This window comes from Peromyscus maniculatus, chromosome 9 (genome assembly GCF_049852395.1).
Source record: "Peromyscus maniculatus bairdii isolate BWxNUB_F1_BW_parent chromosome 9, HU_Pman_BW_mat_3.1, whole genome shotgun sequence".
In the NCBI taxonomy this organism is placed as follows: domain Eukaryota; kingdom Metazoa; phylum Chordata; class Mammalia; order Rodentia; family Cricetidae; genus Peromyscus; species Peromyscus maniculatus.
This window is the reverse complement of record NC_134860.1, coordinates 41,587,153-41,608,579: the sequence shown is the minus strand read 5'-3', so window position 1 is coordinate 41,608,579 and position 21,427 is coordinate 41,587,153. Positions and strand designations below refer to the sequence as shown.

The 21,427-nt window shown below is 43.2% G+C and overlaps 1 protein-coding gene and 1 long non-coding RNA gene across 4 annotated transcripts in view; one reads left to right on the top strand and one right to left on the bottom strand.

The window, feature by feature from the left end:
* LOC143267339 (uncharacterized) overlaps positions 1 to 21,427 on the bottom strand; it is a 58,512-nt gene that overhangs the window by 12,181 nt on the left and 24,904 nt on the right. The window lies entirely within an intron of this gene.
* LOC143267324 (uncharacterized protein C2orf78 homolog) lies at positions 12,567 to 20,443 on the top strand. 3 transcript variants are annotated; one of them, XM_076544744.1, is made up of 4 exons: positions 12,567 to 12,700; positions 14,104 to 14,865; positions 16,111 to 19,148; positions 20,306 to 20,443. In XM_076544744.1, the coding sequence occupies exons 1-3, from the start codon at positions 12,694 to 12,696 to the stop codon at positions 17,991 to 17,993; spliced, it is 2,652 nt and encodes an 883-aa protein (XP_076400859.1). In that variant the 5' UTR covers positions 12,567 to 12,693; the 3' UTR covers positions 17,994 to 19,148; positions 20,306 to 20,443. The 3 variants fall into 3 exon arrangements, with proteins under 3 accessions (XP_076400859.1, XP_076400858.1, XP_076400857.1); XM_076544743.1 differs by lacking the exon at positions 12,567 to 12,700 and adding an exon at positions 12,816 to 12,913 and having other exon boundaries at positions 16,111 to 18,921; XM_076544742.1 differs by lacking the exon at positions 12,567 to 12,700 and adding an exon at positions 12,816 to 12,913.

Sequence of the window (21,427 nt, the reverse complement as noted above, 5' to 3'; positions counted from 1 at the left end):
AGGAGAGACCATGCTGAGTCCCAAGAAGAAGCCTAATGTAATGAATGCTAGGGACCCAGGGAACCTTCCAAACAGCAGGAAAGCTATGCTCAAACTAGGCCCACTGAGCTGTCTCTGTCCTCAACCACTGTGGATAATTATGTGCCTCCCTCCCTAATGCAGTATCCTGGCCCTGGAAGGCATAAGCAATGCCAGCCAAGTAGAATTGGAGGACAGTGTCAGCTACCATCTGATGTGATTCAAGCAAAGCCTGTTGTCCCTAGAGATTAGCAGCACCAAAACCTAATCACATGTGTTCAGGACCAAAACATCTGCTGATGTGCTGTGTGGCCTAGTTGGTTTCCCTCCCTTCCTATTGGCATCAGATTTCCATGGAAACTGAGTAATCCACTAGGATGAAGTGCAGCAACGCCCTATGGAGAGAGGGCCAGCTCAGTGGTCCTTTTATCCTAATCCTCTTTCTCAGTCAGAAGGAATTGAAGGAATTCCCAGAAAAGCAGCTGCAACCTGGACAAATCATGGCTCTCCTAAACTAACCTTTAGAAACTCTTGACTCTGGGTCTGCTCTTTAGAAAGCCAGAAAAGCTGGACTCACCCATTACTACACAGAAACTCCCAGCTGCTGAGCTACAATACTAGAAATATCAGCTCAAGTTCACCTCCTCCAGGAAGTGTCTTGTCCCCTGCCCTGGACTCACTGTGCCTTTCCCAGAACCATTTATTTCTCCAGGTTTTACACTGAGACCAAAGGCCAGCTTCCTTCTGTCTCTCTCTGGTCACACAATGTTCTCCATTCTTTCTCCCAAGCAGCCTGCTCAGTCTTGTCCACATGTCCATGGGAACTGAAGGAATAACCCACAGTCATTGATGTTGCCACAACACTGGTGACATCACAGAGAGCACTAAGCACTCTCCATCATAGAATAGAATCTCCATGGAAGGGATGATTAGGGTCACCCCCGGCAGTCCTCACTTATCCACTAACTAGCTCTTCTGCACTTCATGAAAAGCCATGTTGCCCTTCCCAGCAGCCTTCCCAGAAACAAAAGGGAAGACCTTCAGCACCTCCTCCTTACAAAGCCAGAGATCTCTTTCTGTTTCATTAGAATATTTTCACTACTTCATGTATGGGAAGTTGAAGACTCACTTCAAAACATATCTCAGGCAATGATTTTGCCCTTCTTGATATCTGTAATCAATAACATGAGAAAAAATGTTGCTAGGGAATTAAGTCAGAATGGTGAGAAGGAAAGGTTGATCCTCTGATGTCAACAAGAACATTGTGCAGGATTCACAAGGCTTTTTACAATATATGGATATGGTAGGAGTTTGTGGGTGTCCTGCCAGAACAAAGAAATGTCTCTTAGTTAATGATAAATATTTCCCTGAATCAACACAATAAATTCAAGCCAACACAATATTAGCAAATGTGTAATTAGTTAGTGACATGTCAGGGTGGATAGTAAGAACTGGGACTCTCCAGGTGATCCCTGAGACACAAGAGCAAACACTGCCAGGATGAGTGATGGTCCATTCCAGCACTCAAGTGTCAGGAAAGATGAATGGCTAGTGAGAGGCCAGACACAGATATGAAAGGACAAATGTGTCACAGCCATGGGGACAATATGTAGTGTGTCACTGCTATGTTGTTTCACCTTGTGCTACACAGAGACTAATTTTTTGATCTGGAGCCATTTGTGAAGATGTCCATGCCCTTGGGAAGGAGAGGGGCACAGCCAGCTTAAAGAATACTCATGGGAGCATGAGAAGAGCAGGCAAAGGCACAGGAGACATATGAGGGGTCCTTTACTCTAGACCTTTCCCAGAGCCGCACATCACACTTGTCAATTTCCTGGCCGTACTGAAATGAGGAGCTAGCACCATGTTCAGCCTGGATGGCAAATTCTTCAGAAGACTGGACTTTGGTCTCAGGAAGGTACTTGGTGGACCCAAGAACACATGAGTGATGTGGGGTAAACTATGTCCATTCAGATGTTATATCACCCTGACAACCAAGTTAGACAAAGTTAAGTATCTCAGTAATTCCCTAGTCTAGAAGTCAAAGCACAGTACTGCCCTAGGCATTACCTCATCTCAGTCAAACCTGACCCACTGAAGGATGCTCAGGAAGTAACTGACAGATGAGTCTTTGTCCTAGCAATTCTGCAAAGACAAGACTTGAGTCTCCCCGTCTGTGGATGTCAGTTCTTCCATCTCTCTATAGGTAGGTGGATGTCTCAGAAGTCATTGGGGTTCCTCTCTCTCCCTAGACAATGTGACCCAGGGGACATCCTTCTAAAGCTTATTCACAGCTACAGAGAATGCTCTGTAGCTTCAGAGCCCTCAGCCAAGTGCTTTGAAAAACCAGGAGAAAATTGTTAATATCACACTCAGGTAGTGTATGGATGCCCACCTCACTTGCTCTATGCTTCAGACTCTCATGTTAATGGGGAAGCCATGCAGGGGCAGAACATGGTCATCAGATTTACAAAGCCATCCTCACTGACAGTCTAAGACACCCAGAGCTGGCAGGAAGGGGACAGTCTCAGTCCAGGTTCACTGAATCTAACAGCTCTCAGGCTGAACTGCAGACCTGTGTGCCATCAGCAGTTGGTAACTCAGAAACCACAGGGGTCATTTGAAGATAGCAGCACTTGGTGTATCCTGCCCTGCTAGTAGCTGTGATGTAAAGAATGAGAACCTCAGGCTTTGCCAGGGCACCCTCCTTTTCCTATTATTATTGGCACACAACTAAAGGACACCAGTGTTTGGGGGAGGGAACACAGTTATGGTACAGAAATCTCATTACTTTCTCTGTGCCTCCTCCCCACTCAGAGTAAAAGCAGATGGTACACAGCAAAGCAGGTAAAGCCTTGTCAATTCCTGAATCTGCCAAACTAACCATCATGGATCCTTGATCTGGGTCTGCTCCTAAGGAACCCAGAGCAGGATAGGTTTATTCCTTTCCACAAGTTCCCAGTTCTTTAGCTTTATCCCTGGAAGGCTCAAGCCCATCACATCCAGAAAGCTCCCCCGCCCCTCCTGAACTCACTGCGTCTTCCTCAGGTCCAGAGATTTCTCCATGTTGTCCAGTGAGACCTAGGGCCTGCTTCTTTCTTCCTCGCTCTGGTCTCTCCATGCTGTGTATTCTCTCTCTCAACTAGACGCCTCAGTCTTGACCACATCTCTGTAGGTGAACCTTACAGCACTGAAATAATGTCCTAAGCTACAACACTAGTTACATCACAGGGGATTCCAAGAGCTCTCAAGGATACAGTAGAATTCCAGAGAAGAGACTGCTGATGTCATGGGGCACAGCCTTTTCTTCCTTGCTAATTCTTCATAAACTGAGTAGAAGCTGATGTTTCTTTCCAGGAATATCTGCTGTGACACAGGGGAAGCCATTCAGCTCCTCCTCCTTCCAAAGCTATAGATTTCTTTCTGCTTCATTAGAATCTTTTCACTACTTCACCCATGAGGAGTTGGAAGCTCATTTATAAACACTGACAATAGTTGGCCCTACCCATCCTATGGGGAGGCTACTCATTACCCCATATTTCCCCAGAATACTCTTCAGTAGGAACATTAGTAAATATTACTTAGAAATTTAGAGGTGGGAGAAACAGATAGAAAATACATCTGGTGCCCAACTTATCAAGAATCCATTAAAAACCACTTGGGGCCGGCTCCCTAGTCTGAGCGGCTGGCTCCCTAGCCCCGGCCCAGGTCTGCTTGGTTTCAGGCCGTACTAACTGTGAGCTGCTTGCTTAAAGCCAGTGCTGGAAACAACTCAGGCCTGCCATGCTTAACAGGGCCCCTGCCTGTAAAGCCAATGCACATGGTGGGAGCTTAAGGAAGCCAGAGCCAAGCTTTGACTCGGGGCAAGAGGGAACACGTGGCTGGATTTAAGCTTTAGGCCACTATGCTTTCTCTCTCTCTCTCTCTCTCTCTCTCTCTCTCTCTCTCTCTCTCTCTCTCTCTCTAGATTCACATCTAGTACACTAGGTAGCTGTTTTGAAATTCACTCAGATTTCTACTGTTCTACACAGATGTGGTAAGTCACAACATATCGGATTGATTTATTTATTTATTTATTTATTTATTTATTTATTTATTTTGGTATTTTGAGACAGGGTTTCTCTGTGTAGCTTTGAGCCTTTCCTGGAACTCACTTGGTAGTCCAGGCTGGCCTTGAACTCACAGAGATCCACCTGGCTCTGCCTACCGAGTGCTGGGATTAAAGGCATGCACCACCACCACTGCCCGGCTCAGATATTTTAAAGGAAACTATTTAAAAGAGAAATTTTTTCCACATTAAAAAAAATACGTTTTATGTGTACATTGGAAGAAAATTGGGTTTTGTTTGAAATTTTAGGAAGTCTGACAATGGAACAACTATATGAGCAGATTAGTATTGTTGGAATTATGCAGTTTATCACTACTCTTATCCTCATTTTGCTATTTAAAAAGATAGTCAATTTAAGTACCAGGGTGACAGCTTTAGAAAAACTTGTTAAACCTGTAAAAATTCAGACAGAATAAATTAACAGTGAAGTTGTTTCAAGTTTGGATCATAAAGTTACAGAAAGAACGCCTGTTTTCACACAGTCACCCTTAATTTATCATGTAACCTTACAGCAGTTGCCTGATCAAATGACTACACAAAATATTTGGGCTCCAATTGCAATGTTGGATTTAAAGAGGTTTAAGGAGGCAATAGTATCTTATGGCATGCATTCCCCATATGTAAACAAATGTTAAACTCTTGGTCAACATATAATAGGATTGTACCACGGGACTGGCGGGAGCTGGCACAAGCTGTTCTTGAACCCAGCCAGAGACTTCAATTTCTAACTTGGTTCAAGGATGAAGCTAAAAACATAGAAAAACAATGGAGGGATAAAGGAATACAAGTTTACCAGGATCAGCTTATTGTAGGAGGCTAATATGCTTCAGTAAAAACACAATGTTTATATGATGTTCAAACCCTAATTTTATGTTGAATGGCAGCCTTGAATACATGGGACAGAGTTGAGGAATCAGGAAAAAAACTGAGTCAGTTACAAAGGTCATGCAAGGCCCAAAAGAATTTTTCACAGATTTTTTACAAAGACTGGCTTCAACAGTAAAGAGAATGGTCTCAGATTTGGAAGCTAGTAAGATAATAATTGAATCTTTGGCCTTTGAGAATGCAAATGCAGCATGCAAAAGCATAATCAGGCCATTAAAGGCAAGATCTGCACCTTTAGAAGATTGGATTAGAGACATAGTTAATGTTGAGGCTCATGAGCATGATGATATGTGGGTAGGAGAAGCAATTTCAAATGGTTTGAGGAATGTTAGATGTTTTGGATGTGGAAAGCAAGGACATTTGAAAAGGGACTGTAAACAGGTCATTCCTAGAAACAATGTTTCTTCAAGGAACAATGGCAACAGAATACCCCTTCCTTCTGCAGCATGCAGAAGGTGTGGTAAGGGAAAACACTGGACCAACAAATGTAGATCAACAAAGGACAGACAGGGTAATCCTTTGCCTCAGTTCAGGAAACTCCAAGAGGGGCCTCATGCAGGCCCCCATAGCAAATCCAGTTCAAACCTTTCCTGCAGTCATAGTGGAAACCCCTGCTCAGAGCAATTAAATAACCAAATGCCTATTGGAATAAATCATGCTGGTCAGGATGATGAAACAGAGAGAATAGAAAATTCAGGAGAAAACATAAAGAAAAATTTTTGGCAAACTTCTATTAATGAACAAAGACCGAAATTAACGATAAAAATAAATGGTGTTTTGTTGTCTGGTCTGGTAGACACAGGTGCGGACGTTACCATAATTGCACCAGAATTTTAGCATTCAACTTGGCCTCTTCAGGAGGTAAATGTTCAACTGTTAGCAATTGGGACATTATCTCAGGAGAAACAGAGTGCAAGATGGCTGGAATGTATAGGTCCAGAAGGACAGAGAAGAAAATTAAAACCATATGTGGCTAACATAGCTATGAACCTGTGGGCTTGAGACTTGTTGCAACAATGGAATACTCAGATTAACATCCCTCCAATCTCAGAAACAAATCATAAACTAGCACATGTTTCTGAGAGATATATTAGAAGGCATTATTTTGAGTGGTCACCAGCCATCCATATTATACAAGAACAGGGCTCAACAACTGATGATCTTCCAAAGACACCAACAGCTCTACCTTTAAAATGGTTAACAGAAAAGCCTGTATGGGTTCAGCAATGGTCTTTAACAACAGAGAAACTCCAGGCTTTAGAAGAGCTGGTAGAATAACAGTAAAATGCTCAGCATATTGAAGAATCAACCAGCCTTTGGAATTCTCCTGTATTTGTTATTAAAAAGAAATCTGGTATATGGAGAATGGTAACAGACCTTAGAGCAATTAACAAAGTAATTCAGCCAATGGACTCCCTACAATCTGGAATGCCTATGCCTACTCTGTTACCAAAATGATGGCCTGTCATAGTTATTGATTTAAAAGACTGTTTCTTTTCAATACCCTTACAAGAAAAATACAGAGAAAGATTTGCTTTCACAGTGCCTACTTATAATAATTCTCAACTGGTTAAAAGATTTCAATGGAGGGTGCTCCCACAGGGAATGTGGAATAGCCCAAATCTGTACCAATATTTTGTACAACCACAATTGGAAATGATACATAAAAAATTTCCTAACAGAAAATTAGTGAGGTCTGTCACTCACTGTGGAAGAAGGGTGAGAAGAAACCTGGAATCTTCTGAACCTTCAACTCTTTGTGCTACTCTGTGCTCTAACAGTATCAGATTTTATTACACTTTGGCCTCTGGGACATTGGGCAGTAATTATCTTTGTCCAGGGTTAATGGTAGTAAACAGAATTCATTTATTTACTAACTCATATTTAGTTTCTTGAGAAAAGGACCCTCCCCATCGCCCAGCCTATCCTGGACCTGGCTAAATCAAACAATCAAACATTGAACTCAGAAAGAGCTGCCTGCCTTCCCCTCTGCCTCTGTATCCATGTTAATCACACCCTCCCCTTCTGCCTCCACCTCTGCCTCTTCCTCAGCCCCTGCCTCAAGAGTGCAGAGACTAAAGGAATGCAGCAAGAAGCCATGTGGAAATAGGTTATTTCTGTACAGGTGGATAACCACGTTTTAGTGCATGACTTGATATAGGGTCCATGTGTACTCCTTGGTGCATTTTTGGTACATACCTAAAACCAAAAAGACTAAACCACATGTATTTCCAAATGGAACTTAACTCAGATTCATTTTTTTTTTCTGTCAATCTACCTTGTTTCAGTTGTAAGCTACACTTGCTATAATACCTATGAATCACTAACCTCCTATGAGATGTGATAATACTATTTTGGATATTTAGTGCTTTTATGTTAAAGTTATGATTGCTTTTTTACTTCGATGAATTCGGGCATCTGATTTTTATAGAGGAATTGTATTCAGCCTGTAAATAGAGTTTCATGGTATAACTTTCTTCACAATATCTAACCTGCAACTAATGTGTAGGCCCAAAGGTGTACATTCTAAAAAGGGCTATGTCCAGACTCACCTATCTAGAAAATGTTAACAAACCCAGCATGAAAAGATCCTACTACCTGTATGCAATGATCCTCACAGGGACAAATTTGGGTACAACAGAATGATGGAAATCAATGGCTTAGGGAGGCCTCTGGTTTTATCACTCTCTGTGTGTGGTTTTAATTACAGATTTGCACACTGCCATGAGATTACTATGCTTCACTTTACACCTTAGGAGCAGTAGAAACACATTTGGATGGATATCTTTTGACCTTGACATTATTATTTTAAGCTTTATGTATTGAAACTAAGGGTCTTGTAAAATAATCCTTATTAAAGAAACTCAGGAAGCATTTTTGGCATTAAAGTAATTCAGACAATGTTGTACTTGTACTGAATCCTCAATGTCATTAATTCTCATTGTACTATTCATTGAACATGTTCTTTTAAAACTATATATTGTATACTGAGCCCAGTATCTTTATGACCAAGGCCTACCCATTCCTTAACTCTCACCAAAAATCTTAGGCATGCTTCATATGCTCAACAGCATTACCTTCAATGTCAGGAATGGAACCATGTAGGTATGTGTAATCGAGCATCCATTCATAGAGACAGCATCAGGAGATATTTGTCTTGGACTGGATACATATGGTATAATATGATTATCACGAGTTAAAAGAACTCCCCTGCAATCACCTTGACTACACTCATCACTTTAGCTGAAATGGTTCTGTTGTGTGTAGACATCACATATTCCTTATCCATTGCTCTGTTATTGGACAGGAAGATCAGGTAACATAAATATTCCTGAAAAAATACTGCAATCTATACTGATGCGCAATGCAGTAAAATGTTCATTTCCTTGGAATAGTATAGATGGGATATGTGACAGACCTTGGGTTGGTGTTTAAAGTGACTCCATACAGAAATAGAGAGAGAGTAGAATACTTCACACTATACCCACCAACTTATTGGTGTTTCCTGTGGAAGCAATACTTGGAAGCACCCTACTTTCAGTTAACTCTCCAATTCTATTCGCTGGCATCAAGAAAGACCATTTTCCAATGGACCTGGTGTTCAAATTCAAGTAATGTCTAGAATGACAAGTCAAGTTTTCATGAACCTCCATGGCTCCTTCTACTATGTACAGTTAAGCTTCACAGCCACAGACCTGTCTATCACTGAATTAATCTGTTCAATTACTTTCTAAGGTCTCCATCCATCTGAGATAATCAATGCTAAAACATCACAATGTGATGTTCACTTGATTTTGCAATAGAAAGCCATGCTACACTATTCTACCCTACTGCTCTAGCTCTCAATTCCATTGGGCTCCTACTGGCAGGACAATCCCTGAGCTTTGGGTGGACTGCTTTGTGCATGATCCATTCTGAGTACCAACCAGCCATCTCGCAGCAACAGCAGCCACTGAGTCTCAACAGCCTAAACAATGACAGCTCTCTCCAACAGCAACAGAAACAATGCCAAAGGAAGGCCAGAAAAGAGTCAGACGGTAACAGTTACAGCTGCACCTGAAACTACATTAATCTGCAAAACCACAAAGGTTTAGAAGGGAAATGTAAACACCCAATCATTCTAGTCAACAAAACAATAGCAGTTGTCTTCCCTCTAGACCTGGAACTCCTCCATCCCTGGAGATTTTGTGGTGGGTTGCAGTACAAGATAAGAATTCCCTTCTGTGTAGGTGTACACATATCAAATTGGAGAGTTGTTTAAATTATAGCTATCAACTCTGCTTTCTCCTTACTAGTGTATACATCTCTCTTGACATTTTAATATGTGGGAGAGATAGTTGATATCCTAATAGCACAAATCCAGACAATTCTCCCCCAAAATGATGGAAGAGCCTGGCTTGGATTATGAAAGCCAGCCTGCTATCAGGAGGGGGTTCCAGCTTGGGACTAATCTGACTCCTTCATAGCCTGCTACTCAATCAGTTTGGTGCTATTCTACGTTTGGCTCATAACTTAAAGAGGAATGAAATAGTTTTCATATTCTGGGAAGTCCTAAGGACATTCTTGGCCAACATCTCCTGAGGCTTAAGCCCCATCTTGGCCCTTAGCATTTAGCAGGCATATGTCTTCAGGGAGTGCCATTTTTCACCCATGCAGGATACCATCTGTCAAATTATTTAACTTACATTCATTTTCCTGGAGATGCTGTCCCAAAGTATTATTTTTCCATATTTATGTGTTACCTCTTGAAAGTCTTTTCTTTTCTAAAGAGCAACAGAAAGATAGTAGGAACTGACAGGTAGGGACTTGGAAAAGAATTAGAAGGAGTAGAGGGTTCAGAAACTAAAACCACTATAGGTTATTAGAGAAAATAAGTTCATGACTTAACTTCTCAAGTTATGACACTGAAAAAAAATAATGGGGAAATGTTAAAAAAAAAGCACTGAAATAATGGAAATTAAATACAGAACACAGTTCTAACTCTCTAACAACTTATCTATCTATCTATCTATCTATCTATCTATCTATCTATCTATCTATCCATCTCTCATATCTATGGATCTCTCATTTTTGCTCCACTCTAAGACTTCTCAGTAACACAGGCCCAGTGATGTTCTACTCACCTGGGTCTATGCTGCTACAAGAACACACTTTTTTTCAGAATGGTCTACAACCAGGACCTTGGATGAACCTTCCAACTTTCAGTCATTGCCACTTGGAATGTGTCACATTATCTGACAAGTGGTTAGTCATGAAGGAAACTGGAAGGGTGAAAGACAAAGGCAGCCTACTGGCCTATGAGAAAAGACACTCTTATTGCAGAGCTTTGCCAAGCACTACAAACCATGAAACAATGTGCATGGAGGAACAGTTCTACTGAGCTGGGGGTGTAGCTGCAAGCTACAGCACTAGCTCAGTGTAAAAGAGGTCCGAAGGGAAAGTGCTGACAGCTCATGTGAATGCAGGAGGAGGGCTAAACATTCTCCAGGGTCATTTTTAATGAGGACTGACAGACAGACACTGTCATAGTAGTGCTTGTTGAGGCAGTTAGAATAAGAAAGGTACATAAATGCACAATACACCCATGCCATGAGACAGTCTATGAACCCACCAGTGAGTACCCAAGGAGAATGAAAACAATCTAAACTAAAGTGAGGAAACACACAAGATTTACCCATATTTAAACAAAATATCATATTCCTGTCTGTGTTATACACTGAGATGGGAAGTGGGTTGTTCTTTTTTTCAAATATAAAGTGAAATTTAGGATAAAAGAACCAGCCAAAGAAACCCTCCCTACCCCTGAAACCAGGGTGAAAACGATAAAAATGGCCTGTGAAAGAAACACACTTTGGCCCTGAAACCAGAATCAAAGAAACACACTCTGCCCCTGACCCACTCCGCACAAAAAAAAAAAAAAAAAAAAAAAATCGCTGAGCAGGAAAACCTACAGAACATAATTGAACCAATCTCTGGGTTTGTCCAAACTCAGGGATTGGAATCTGAGCAATTCTTACCCTGCAATGCTTCACCCTGGAAAAACTCCCCACTAAGAAGTCCTACATAAGCCCTGTACCTGTTCATTTGGTAACTACCTGTTTTTTCTTCCTGGCAGAGGCAGCCACCCTCTTGGATTCTTCCCCTCCAATAAATTTCTTGAATGGGGGTTGGGTGAGACCTTCTTTTGTCAGAAGGGAGCAGAGCAGAGGGGGAACATGAGACACACAGGAGCAGAGCAGAAGTGTTAACACTTTCCTTAGGGAAACCTTCCCCTAACAAAGCAAAGTGGTTTCATTGGGGAAAACTTTCCCTGGAGCAGGGAGGTAAGCTGCTATGCTTAAGTCAACTTTGTGTTATTCCTTGGTTCTCAACAGCCAGGATCCCTTTCCAACAAGCTGCCACAGTTACAAAAACACATACACTGCTTTTTTCATGTAACCCACCGCCACATACCAACAAATGCCTTTCTGCTCAAGGTGTTCCAGTCTCTATTTAGCCCTTTCTCAGAAAAAAAGCATGGCAGAGAATGCTAGAGCCCAGGATTCTGCAGAGACTGTTGCCAGGAGGAAGAAGGTTCAGTAACTGTCATACTCATTATACTTGCAGATGAAGAGAGAAGGCGGCCAGACTCAATGACTAACAACCTCAATACTGTAAGAAGGGAGGCAAGATACAAAGAATGCCCATGTGTTTGACACCAGAGTGAGACACAAGATGAGCACCCAAACAACAGGGGTTACCCCTCAAGTGCTTGCTACAACCAGCAGCATCCAATTACAAGCATCTTCACGATGACCAGAAGACCACTGCTTCTGGAAGTTCACCATAACACTGCCCACCATTTTAACGGTACAGGTTCACCCTAGTCCAAGAATCACACCCTAACAAGAAGGGATAAAAAGCAGAGAAGAGAGATGTGAGTCTTGCCTGGGGCCACACAGAATAAGGAAGGCATCTAGGAGAAGAAACCCAAAGCGAAGATTCTTGGAGTTCATCATCCAAAGTGCTCTCAATACACTCAACTCTGTCCTTTAACACAGTCACAATGGAGCCCTTTGATCTCTTCCTTGGGTCATGGGCTGATGATAATGGCTCATAAACCAGATCAACTGATACAGTTTCTCACCCGAGTTCCCTCCTCCCATGCTGACCTCTCCTTCCTGCCCAAGGGGACTGAGTGTATGTACAGTGTATGCTGAAAGCACACTCACACCTGGAAGGTGACAACTCATAGGAACAACAGACACAGCTTCATAGATGAACATTATAAGAAGCTACCAATATCCTGGACTAAACCTCCTGAGAGGAGGACTTCCAAGCCAGATTTGCCTCTTTCACTAGCATACACCTCAGCCTGCATGGCTACTGTTAGTGTCCTGGCATCCTCTCCAACCAATCCCACCTGTTAGCTCAGAATGCGACTTTCTCATTGGTTGCTGCCCCGTTTATGACATCATTCGCCCTTCAACCCAACCTACCAGCCCTGGTAAGTTCTTGGGGTTGCCATGGTGATGCCTGTAAACAAATTTGGATCATCACAGGTCACCTGTGACCAGTGACCAGTAAGTGCTGTCTGATACTGGACACACTTGCCACTCAGGTCAGCTGATCAGACAAGGACAAACAATTCTCTTGCTCCATTGTACTGTGGATTGCTGATACTCTCCCCCCACCCCACGACCATGGCAGGTAAGGAAAAAAATTTTAAAACATTAAAGAAATAAGGGATCACTTCTCCCTTATTTTTTACTATACTTTTAAATTTTTGTGTAATGGGTATACTGTTGATGCTGATAGAGATATCGAATTGAATGTCACATTTAGATTTGGTTCTTACTGAGGCTGGAAAATATGGACCTAAAAGAAGACAAACTGTAGAGATGACCCTGGATGTACACAAAGGTAGTTTGGAACTAATGTTACAGATAACCACAGAGTAAATAAATGGCACAAGACATTATCATATCCCAACCCATTACTATGCAGCCACACTGTTGAGATTAGTCTAGGTAAAGGTTTCCTGTCACATATAGAAAACAATATCCAGCTCTAGTCCCTGGCTCTAACACTCTATCCAGCCCATCTTCCACAGCATTCTCCTCATCTTTTGGTAGGGTTGGATGTTATCAACATGGACTGGCTACTCCACAGTCAGTTGTTCTCTGGACAAGAACTGACACACCAGTGTGCGCACGAATTCTCACAAGGATTCTCAACTAGGAGAGTTATAAGAAATTAACAATTACTGTGGAAGTGTTCATTGAAGAATCAATGTAACCAACTTTTAATTAAGAAACAATCTTATTCAGAGATGAACCACATGCTACGTTAGAAATCCCAAACTGTCGCTTGAAACATAGGCACTCAACATGAAATGTTATCAGCAGGTTGTATTCATGTAGTCATATTGGATGTGTACTGAATTTATATTAAAAAATAACAAGTAGTGACTTACATAAAAAGTAGTGGGGAACAGAAGGAGCTAGATGACAAAGGTCATCTTAGCTAAATACAGTTCTTATCTATGATTGTCCTGATATGACTTTTCATTAAGAAAGGTCAGAGTAAAGCCAAGCCTGGTGGACATGGAAAGAACCTACAATGCCAGCAGTCTGATACAGAGATAGTCCAGTCTGTGTGATTTCAAGGCCAGACTGATCTAGGTAGAGACTCTCTCTGCCTACATAGAAGAAGATCTGCACAGAACAGGACAAAGGCACAGGCATGAGAAGCTGTCTAAGGTTCTCCTACTTTAAACACTTCTGTTCTGGGACACAGGTGTGAGGCAGTGCCACAGCAGGAATCAGAACAAGACAAAGCAGGGCAAAGAAGGCTGTTGTCTAGGTCAGAGCAAGGGTCAACATGGATGAACTAGGAAGTCCATGCCAGCACAGGAAGAACAGGCAGCTTACTAAATGAATGCCATCCTATCCTTTAACAAGAATCATTCTGAACCATTTGTTTGGGATATGTGAAGGAAAATGGGTCTCAGACTCTCCCAGACTGTACAAACTGGAGATAACAAAGATCTTCAAGGAAAGACATACAGATTCCATCTCACCCTCTTCCCATTTTCCTCTTGCTTCCTACAGAAAATTTCCAAAGTGCACCTTTCCTTGGAACAGAATGTGCTCTGCAGCCCTCTGTGCCTGGGATGAGGAATGCCATGCCCATAGCAGGAAGTGTGTGCAACTTCTCCAGGGTCTCCACCCCAGCTGTGAGTGCAGCATGGCTCCTGCCATCGGACTCCAGCACTTGTTGCCAGCAGCTAAGGGACAGTGCCTACCCCTACCTACCAGCTGGCACAACCATGGTGACTGCACTGACTGACCAGGGCCAGATCTCTGCCTCAGCACTCTCCTATCCAGGTGTTCTCCAGTGGGATCCCACAGGAAACACTGACCAGAGGGGAGCTGCACTCCGGGACTTCACTGTAACTGTCATTGACCAGAATACCACATTCTCCTCCTTCTCTAGGAGAGGCCAGGGTGATAATATTTTAGATCCCAATGCCTTAGTCCTCTCCTATCCAACAATGTTTGCCAGCCTTGTTCGGGCCACACCACCACAGGTACCAAATCAAGGATACAGCCTGGCACTTTCCTACCTGGAGGGCAGCCAGGTCTATTACAATGACTTCAACAGCCTGGGGCCTCTGAGGTCTGGAGAACATGGGCAGTGCCTGCAGGCCTGTGGCTCTGTGTCCTACTTTGGGGGTCATGCCTCTGCTCTGCAACCAGAGATGGTGATGGTGCCAAAGGAGTTTCAGTCAACAAATGTCCAAACACCCTTCTCCACCTCTGCCATCTACTATCCCACACCTGCTCAAGACAAGACAGACACCTGTTTTCAAGGTGAGTAGAGCCAGGAGGGAGGACTGAGATCAGCACTCAAAGCTCAAACTTTCAGGAGTGGATGTCCTCAGGGAGAAAAAATGGGAGTCCTGAGAGTTCAGCCTTGTTCTGGCTCACCATCCCCATCTTCAGTCTCTATAATGACTGACAATGCAGGGCAATGAGTGGCATCCATCTCCATTAAGACATGTCCAAGGACACCACCACAGACAAACACATCACTGACCTAGCTAATCAGTCCCATGCACCATTCACAGCAATCGCCTCCTTCCTAGTCTATTCCTCGGGGCTGTAGAGGACACCAAGGCCTTTCTGTTTGGTAACACGTTATTTTCTCTTGCTTGAATTCTGATTCTAGAGCAGTGCACTGCAAAACTGTCCTAGAGGAAGTATTACTTGCAGATTCCAAGTACTGGCCCTGCTGTTCTCTTAAAAGCATAAGTGCATTGAGAGTCATGTATACCTGCTGTACCAGAGTACAACTGCTTAGTTGGGCAAAGCTTCTCTCTCATTCTCATTCTCTCTCTCTCTCTCTCTCTCTCTCTCTCTCTCTCTCTCTCTCTCTCTCTCCTTCTAATTCCGCTTCTCTCTCCCTTATTCTTTTGCTATGGTTATTCAGAGGTGAGCCAAGGCTATGCATGATCACTAGGATATGTTCTAAACTACAAAGATAACCCAAGCTAAAGATTTCACCTTCTTAAACAAAATTTCATATCATTAATAACAAGACTGTGAAATGTGGAGCTGGAGGAAATCCAGGGTTTTTGAAAATATTGTCTTGCAGGAGTGACGAACTGGGTTTGGATACCTGAACCAATTTAGAAACTCAGGCAACAGGGGGAATTTGAGTAATGCCAAGAGTTGGAAGACACAAGCAAGTTCTTGAAAATTATGCACCAGACATGCTACCTGATAGCAAACTTCCACAGAAATGAGGGTCACTCATTCAAAGACATGGGAAAGGAAAGGGAGGACTACACCCCAAGGGAATTCTGTCACCTCCCCATGATCACTATGCATGCACATGACACACAAACACCGAGGAAAACACAAACATCTGAGAAATGATGATAAAAATAAGAGAGTGGTCACAAGTCTCCCAATAGAGGTGCCGCCTGTGCTACTCAAGCAGAGCTCATAGGAATGCCTTCCCCACTGCTGTAGGGGTCTGAGTACTGAGGAGCACTGAAAAGTGGGGAGCACCTCACTTACCAGGCACTGACTTCTTCCTTGACTCTTTTTCAGTGGTGAAAATGGAGACAGCCCTGGGATTGACAGCTGCAGGCCAGACACTCTGTCTGCTGCAGAGTCCAGACCTCTGCAATGCCTGCATGCAGGATGTCCAGAAGTCACCACCTGTCCATGGGGACTGGTCATTAACTGCCCCCATCGACAGTCCTACAGAATTCCTGCCCTTGCCTCCTGCTCCAATCTTGGAACAAACAGAGAATAACGACTTGGGTTTGATGACAGATGATCTGTCAACTCCTCTGGATGCCTATGAGGGCATAAAAGAAAACCAAGACCCAACACTTCTCCCTTTAGCACATGCCAACATGCAGCAGGCCCTGAACTACACTGATTCAGGGAGCCTAAAACAGAAGCTTTCTCCTGACAATGCCACCTTGGGAAGCAGCAGCCTTGGTCAGGATGAGCCTGGGGTGCTGCAGAGTGTGATGGGCTCCAGCATGGACTTTGCAGACATGACTACACTGGTGGCAGATATTCACCTTCCCAGACTCTCCAACTCAATCACTGATAGGAACCAATTCCAAGATCCCACAGCAACCCAATCCAAAGACATCAGCAGGGATCAGGTCCAGGAAAGCTCCAGCACTATCAGTGTACCCGTGGACCAAGTGAGAAAGAATGGCCAGAAAGCCTCAGAGATGCTAGATGGGTTTCCTCAGGCCAGAATCCAGCTCCAGGAATGGGTGAAGGGAGAAGAGGCAGTGGGCAGTGCTGGGTCTAGAGAAGGGGCTATAGACAACATGCCTAAGTACTTGGAGGGCAGAGCCCAGAAAGCCACACCCAGCATGCCCAGCAAAGCAAGGGCTCAGGGGCAAGACAAGACCAAGAGATCCAGAGAAAACAAGTGCAAGAAAACAGAGGAGCTCAAGCAGTCAAGGAATAGAGTCAAGGCAGACGAAAACACCAGCATACCAAAGAACAAGAGGAAGAGGAATCCACCTGAGCTCAGCCACAACAGCTTTAAAAAGCCCCGAACTCACCTCGGCATGCACATGCTAGAATCCGTGCAAGTCTTTCACCCACTGGGGAAGAAGAGTGAGAAAAATACTGGCATCTCTTCCTCCCGGGCTCAGCTAAACTTCAGCAGCAACAAAGATCCAAGGACAGGCCCATCCACCACATCACTTCTGGATGTGCCATGTGATGGCCGAGGCCCTGGTAAAACCCCAAGCAATGCTCAGAGAACAGAGAGAAATGCTTTCAGGGCGTGTAGTCCATCTCCATCCCAGTATAAGCTGCCCCCACCTGGCAAGGTCAAGTTAGTACCTCTGCCTTTTCCAGCCCTGGACATGCCACAAGCAAGACCTATTTCTACAAAGCCTCTCTCCCTGGCTTCACACAGGGCACCTGCACTGTACCCTGTGACAACTCATTCTAACTCAGCTCAGTCTACCACACCCAATCCATCTAAACCAGCTCATGCCAGCACTTCTTTGATGGCCTCTGACAAGCCAGTTCTGCCTATTGCTACCAGTGCCACACGAGATAACATTACCAACGCCATCCAGTCTTGCACTGGGCCTCAGCAAGCTGTCTGTAGGCCAGTATCCTACAGAGCATCATCTCACCCTTCACTACAGAGGGAGCTTGCCTCTACTGACAGGAAAAAGGCCCCGTCACCTCCCAAACCTCAAATCCAACATCTACTGCAAGACTTCAGCCACCAACCAATTCCATGGAGGAATGTCCACATTCCAGGGCCAGTCATCTCACAGTCCATCACAGAAGAGCAGAGGCCAGAGAGGGAGGCCATGAAGAGGCGGGCTCAACAGGAGAGAGAGAATGCTGCCAAGTACACCTCTCTGGGAAAACCGCAGCTCTTCCTTCAGAGGCAGAAGGATATGGAAATTTCCAGATATTTTGGCTATGTCATGTAAGGGCTGTCCTAGGCATTGGAACACAGTACTCTTCAACATAGAGAAGGTGAGATATGGAGACACATATGTATGCATACATTGGATATAAAGACTTGGACATAAGTATAGATATGTAGGTACGTATGGAGTTAAGGTGAATAATATGTGTACATCCCAGGATTTACACATAATTTTTCAGACATAGTTTCATTACTTGTAAATATCTAAAGACACTAAATGTGACTGGAGAAACTAAAGTTGGTTATATTTTATCCATGTATAAATATATATATATATATATATATATATATATATATATATATATATGGTTTTGATGGTTTCTTTGTACCTTTCCTGTTATTCTTTATGTTGTCGAAGTAGTAATATATGTTACGTAAATACATCATATGCTATAAGTCCCTGGTAGTGTTATTTAAGGTAAAAGTAATTAGCCAAAACTTGTAGTGGTAATACAATTATACTCTTTGACTTTTATTTTTAGGTAAAATAAATTCTCTGAATTTGGTGTGTTTTCTATAATGTATTCTGTTATAGTAAACACACTCCTGTTCTTACCACAATTCCTCCCATTTTGAAACACTCACCCCAGCCCTTTAATATTTACTAGTCTGGGACAGAGCTCCTCCTGAAATTTCATGAAATGAAATACAGGAGTCCATGTGCACACTATCAAGTACCCACCATAAAGAGAAAATAGACAAGGTTGATCAATTTCCTGACTTGGGCATCATTTGATTACTCTGTCTCAATTGTATCCATATTTGAAATCATCCAATTATGCTTTATTTTGTGTTTGTGTGTTTGTTTGTTGTCCACCTGAATTCCTGTGGAACACATGTGTGGAGTGCCCACAGAGGCCAGAAGAGGCCATCAGACCTCTGAGGTCTGGAATTAAGAGAGATTGAAAGCTTCCAGAAGGTGTTCCGAAGTAAGCCTGCGGATAATGTAAGAAAAGAAAGTATTCTCATCTACTGAGCCATCTCATGAGCCTGAGTTGAATCCACATACTTCAAACAACACAACTTCATTTTCTCTATGGCTGAAAAGACTTCACGTTCAATGAACATCCCCCTTTCTTCACCCATTGCCTTGCTGTTGGACACCATGCTTGGTTCCCTAATATTCTTGAAACGGTGCTGCAGTCAACACTGATGGGCAAGTACCTCTCTAATATATTGAGTTCTTTCTTTGGAAAGGCATATATGAACCATGTGGTGGGCCAGGTTTTGGCTTTTGGAGGATCCTCCACACTAACATCCAATCAGGCTGGAAATTTTCCATCCTCTCCAGCATTTCCTAGCATTCTTTTTTGCAGACTCTCTCAGGAGCGGCTGTCATTTCTTTTCTAGTTGGCCTTGGATGGCATCTAGGAGGTTCACTATGCCTTTCCCTGATTCTTCCTCAATCTGAACCATTGTATGTCCTCACTATCTTTGAAGAAATCAGGGAGGACTGTCTTTCTCTTTGCACTGTACTCCCTGGGTTGCCTTCTTTCTTATGATTTATGTATTTTCTCTAATTCAAATAATCTGATATTAATCTTCTTACTGGGGTAGCAATAGCAAAGATGTCCTCCTCTTCTCTAGCACCATCTCTCAAATAACTGTTTCTTTTTTTCTGGGAACAAATGCTTTACTTCCCTGAGAGACCATCTGTCAACTACGGCCAGGATTTCTTGAGTGGCCCGTGTGTTGCTCCATTCTGGCCTGTCTGTGAACATTCAACTCTTTGGCACACTCTGGGCTCTAATATTATCAGGGATACTCACACCATTGCCTCTGAGGCATTTGGCACTTATTTGAGAGGGTGACACATAGGAGATATAACCAGTTGATTTGTTACTTTGCTTTTAGTTTCTTGAGACAGGTTCTCTCTCCATAACCCTGCATGTTCAGGAACTAACTATGTTGATCAGGCTAGCCTTGAATTCACAAACATCAGCCTGCCTCTACCTCTAACACTATCTCTGCCTTTGCCAATGACTCTGACTCTGCAATTACCCTGGCCCTGTCCCAGGCCCTGGCTCTAACACAAGAGTGTTGAGACTAAAAGCACAATCACACAAATAGAATCAAGTTTCTTTTTATCTATGTGCATATCCAGGTTTCCCAGCATGACTAGATGAAGAGGCCAAGTGGAAGCCAAGGTACATTTTTCTTATCTACTAAAAATCTGAATATCTGAATATCTGTAGCCATGGCAGAGATCCTAAGAATGTCATCCAGCTGTTGCAGGGGCCTAAGTGCAGAAGTGCACTGAAAGGTGCAAATCCCACTTACCAGGTACTGAGTTCTTCCTTGACTCTTTTTCAGAGGTGCAAACAGAGACTTCCCTGGGAATCACACATCAAGCCAGAGAATCCCTCAGCAGAAGAACAGAACTCTGCTACTCCTACACCCTGGATTACCATATGAGGACACCACCTGTTAATGGGCACAAGTCATGAACTACCCTCAACCACAACCTTCAGAATTCCTGGCATTTCCAGAAGCTCAATGCCTGGAACAAACAGAGAACAACAACCTGCATGAGATGGCAGCAAATCTGTCAGTGCCTCTGGCTGCCTTTGAGTGCATGAAAGAACACCAAGACCCATCTCCCCTCCCTTTAGCACACCCTGACATGCAGCATCCCTTGTACTTCACTGATGCTGGGAGCCTAGGGCAGAAGCTTGCTTCTGACAATGCCGCATTGGGAAGCAGCAGTCTTGGTCAGGATGAGCCTGGGGCATGCACAATATGTTGGCCTCCAGCATGGACTTTGCAGACATGACTACACTGGTGGCAGAAGTTCACCTCCCCAAATGCTCAACCCGCTCTCTGAACTGAACAAATTCCAGGTTCTCACAGCCACCCATTGCAAAGACTCCATCGTCATCGGGAGCGATCAAGCCCAGTTTTATTAATTTTTTGTATTATTCTCTTAGTTTCTAATTTATTAATTTCACCTCTCACTTTGATAATTTCCTGGCGTCTATTCTTCCTGGGAGACTTTGCTTCTTCTTGTTCTAGAGCTTTCAGGTGTGCTGTTAAGTCACTAGTGTGGGATTTCTCCAACTTCTTTATGTGGGCATTTAGTGCTATGAATTTCCCTTTTAGCACTGCTTTCATAGTGTCCCATAAGTTTGGGTATGTTGTGTCTTCATTTTCGTTTATCTATAGGAAGTCTTTAGTTTCTTTCTTTATTTCTTTCTTAACCCATTGGTGATTCAGTTGAGCATTATTCAGTTTCCATGAGATTGTAGGTTTTCTGTAGTTTTTGTTGTTGTTGAAATCTAACTTTAAACCATGGTGGTCTGATAGAACACAGGAGGTTATTCCAATTGTTTTGTATCTGTTGAGATTTGCTTTGTGGCCAAGTATGTGGTCGATTTTAGAGAAAGTTCCATGGGGTGCTGGGAAGAAGGTATATTCTTTCTTGTTAGGATGGAATGT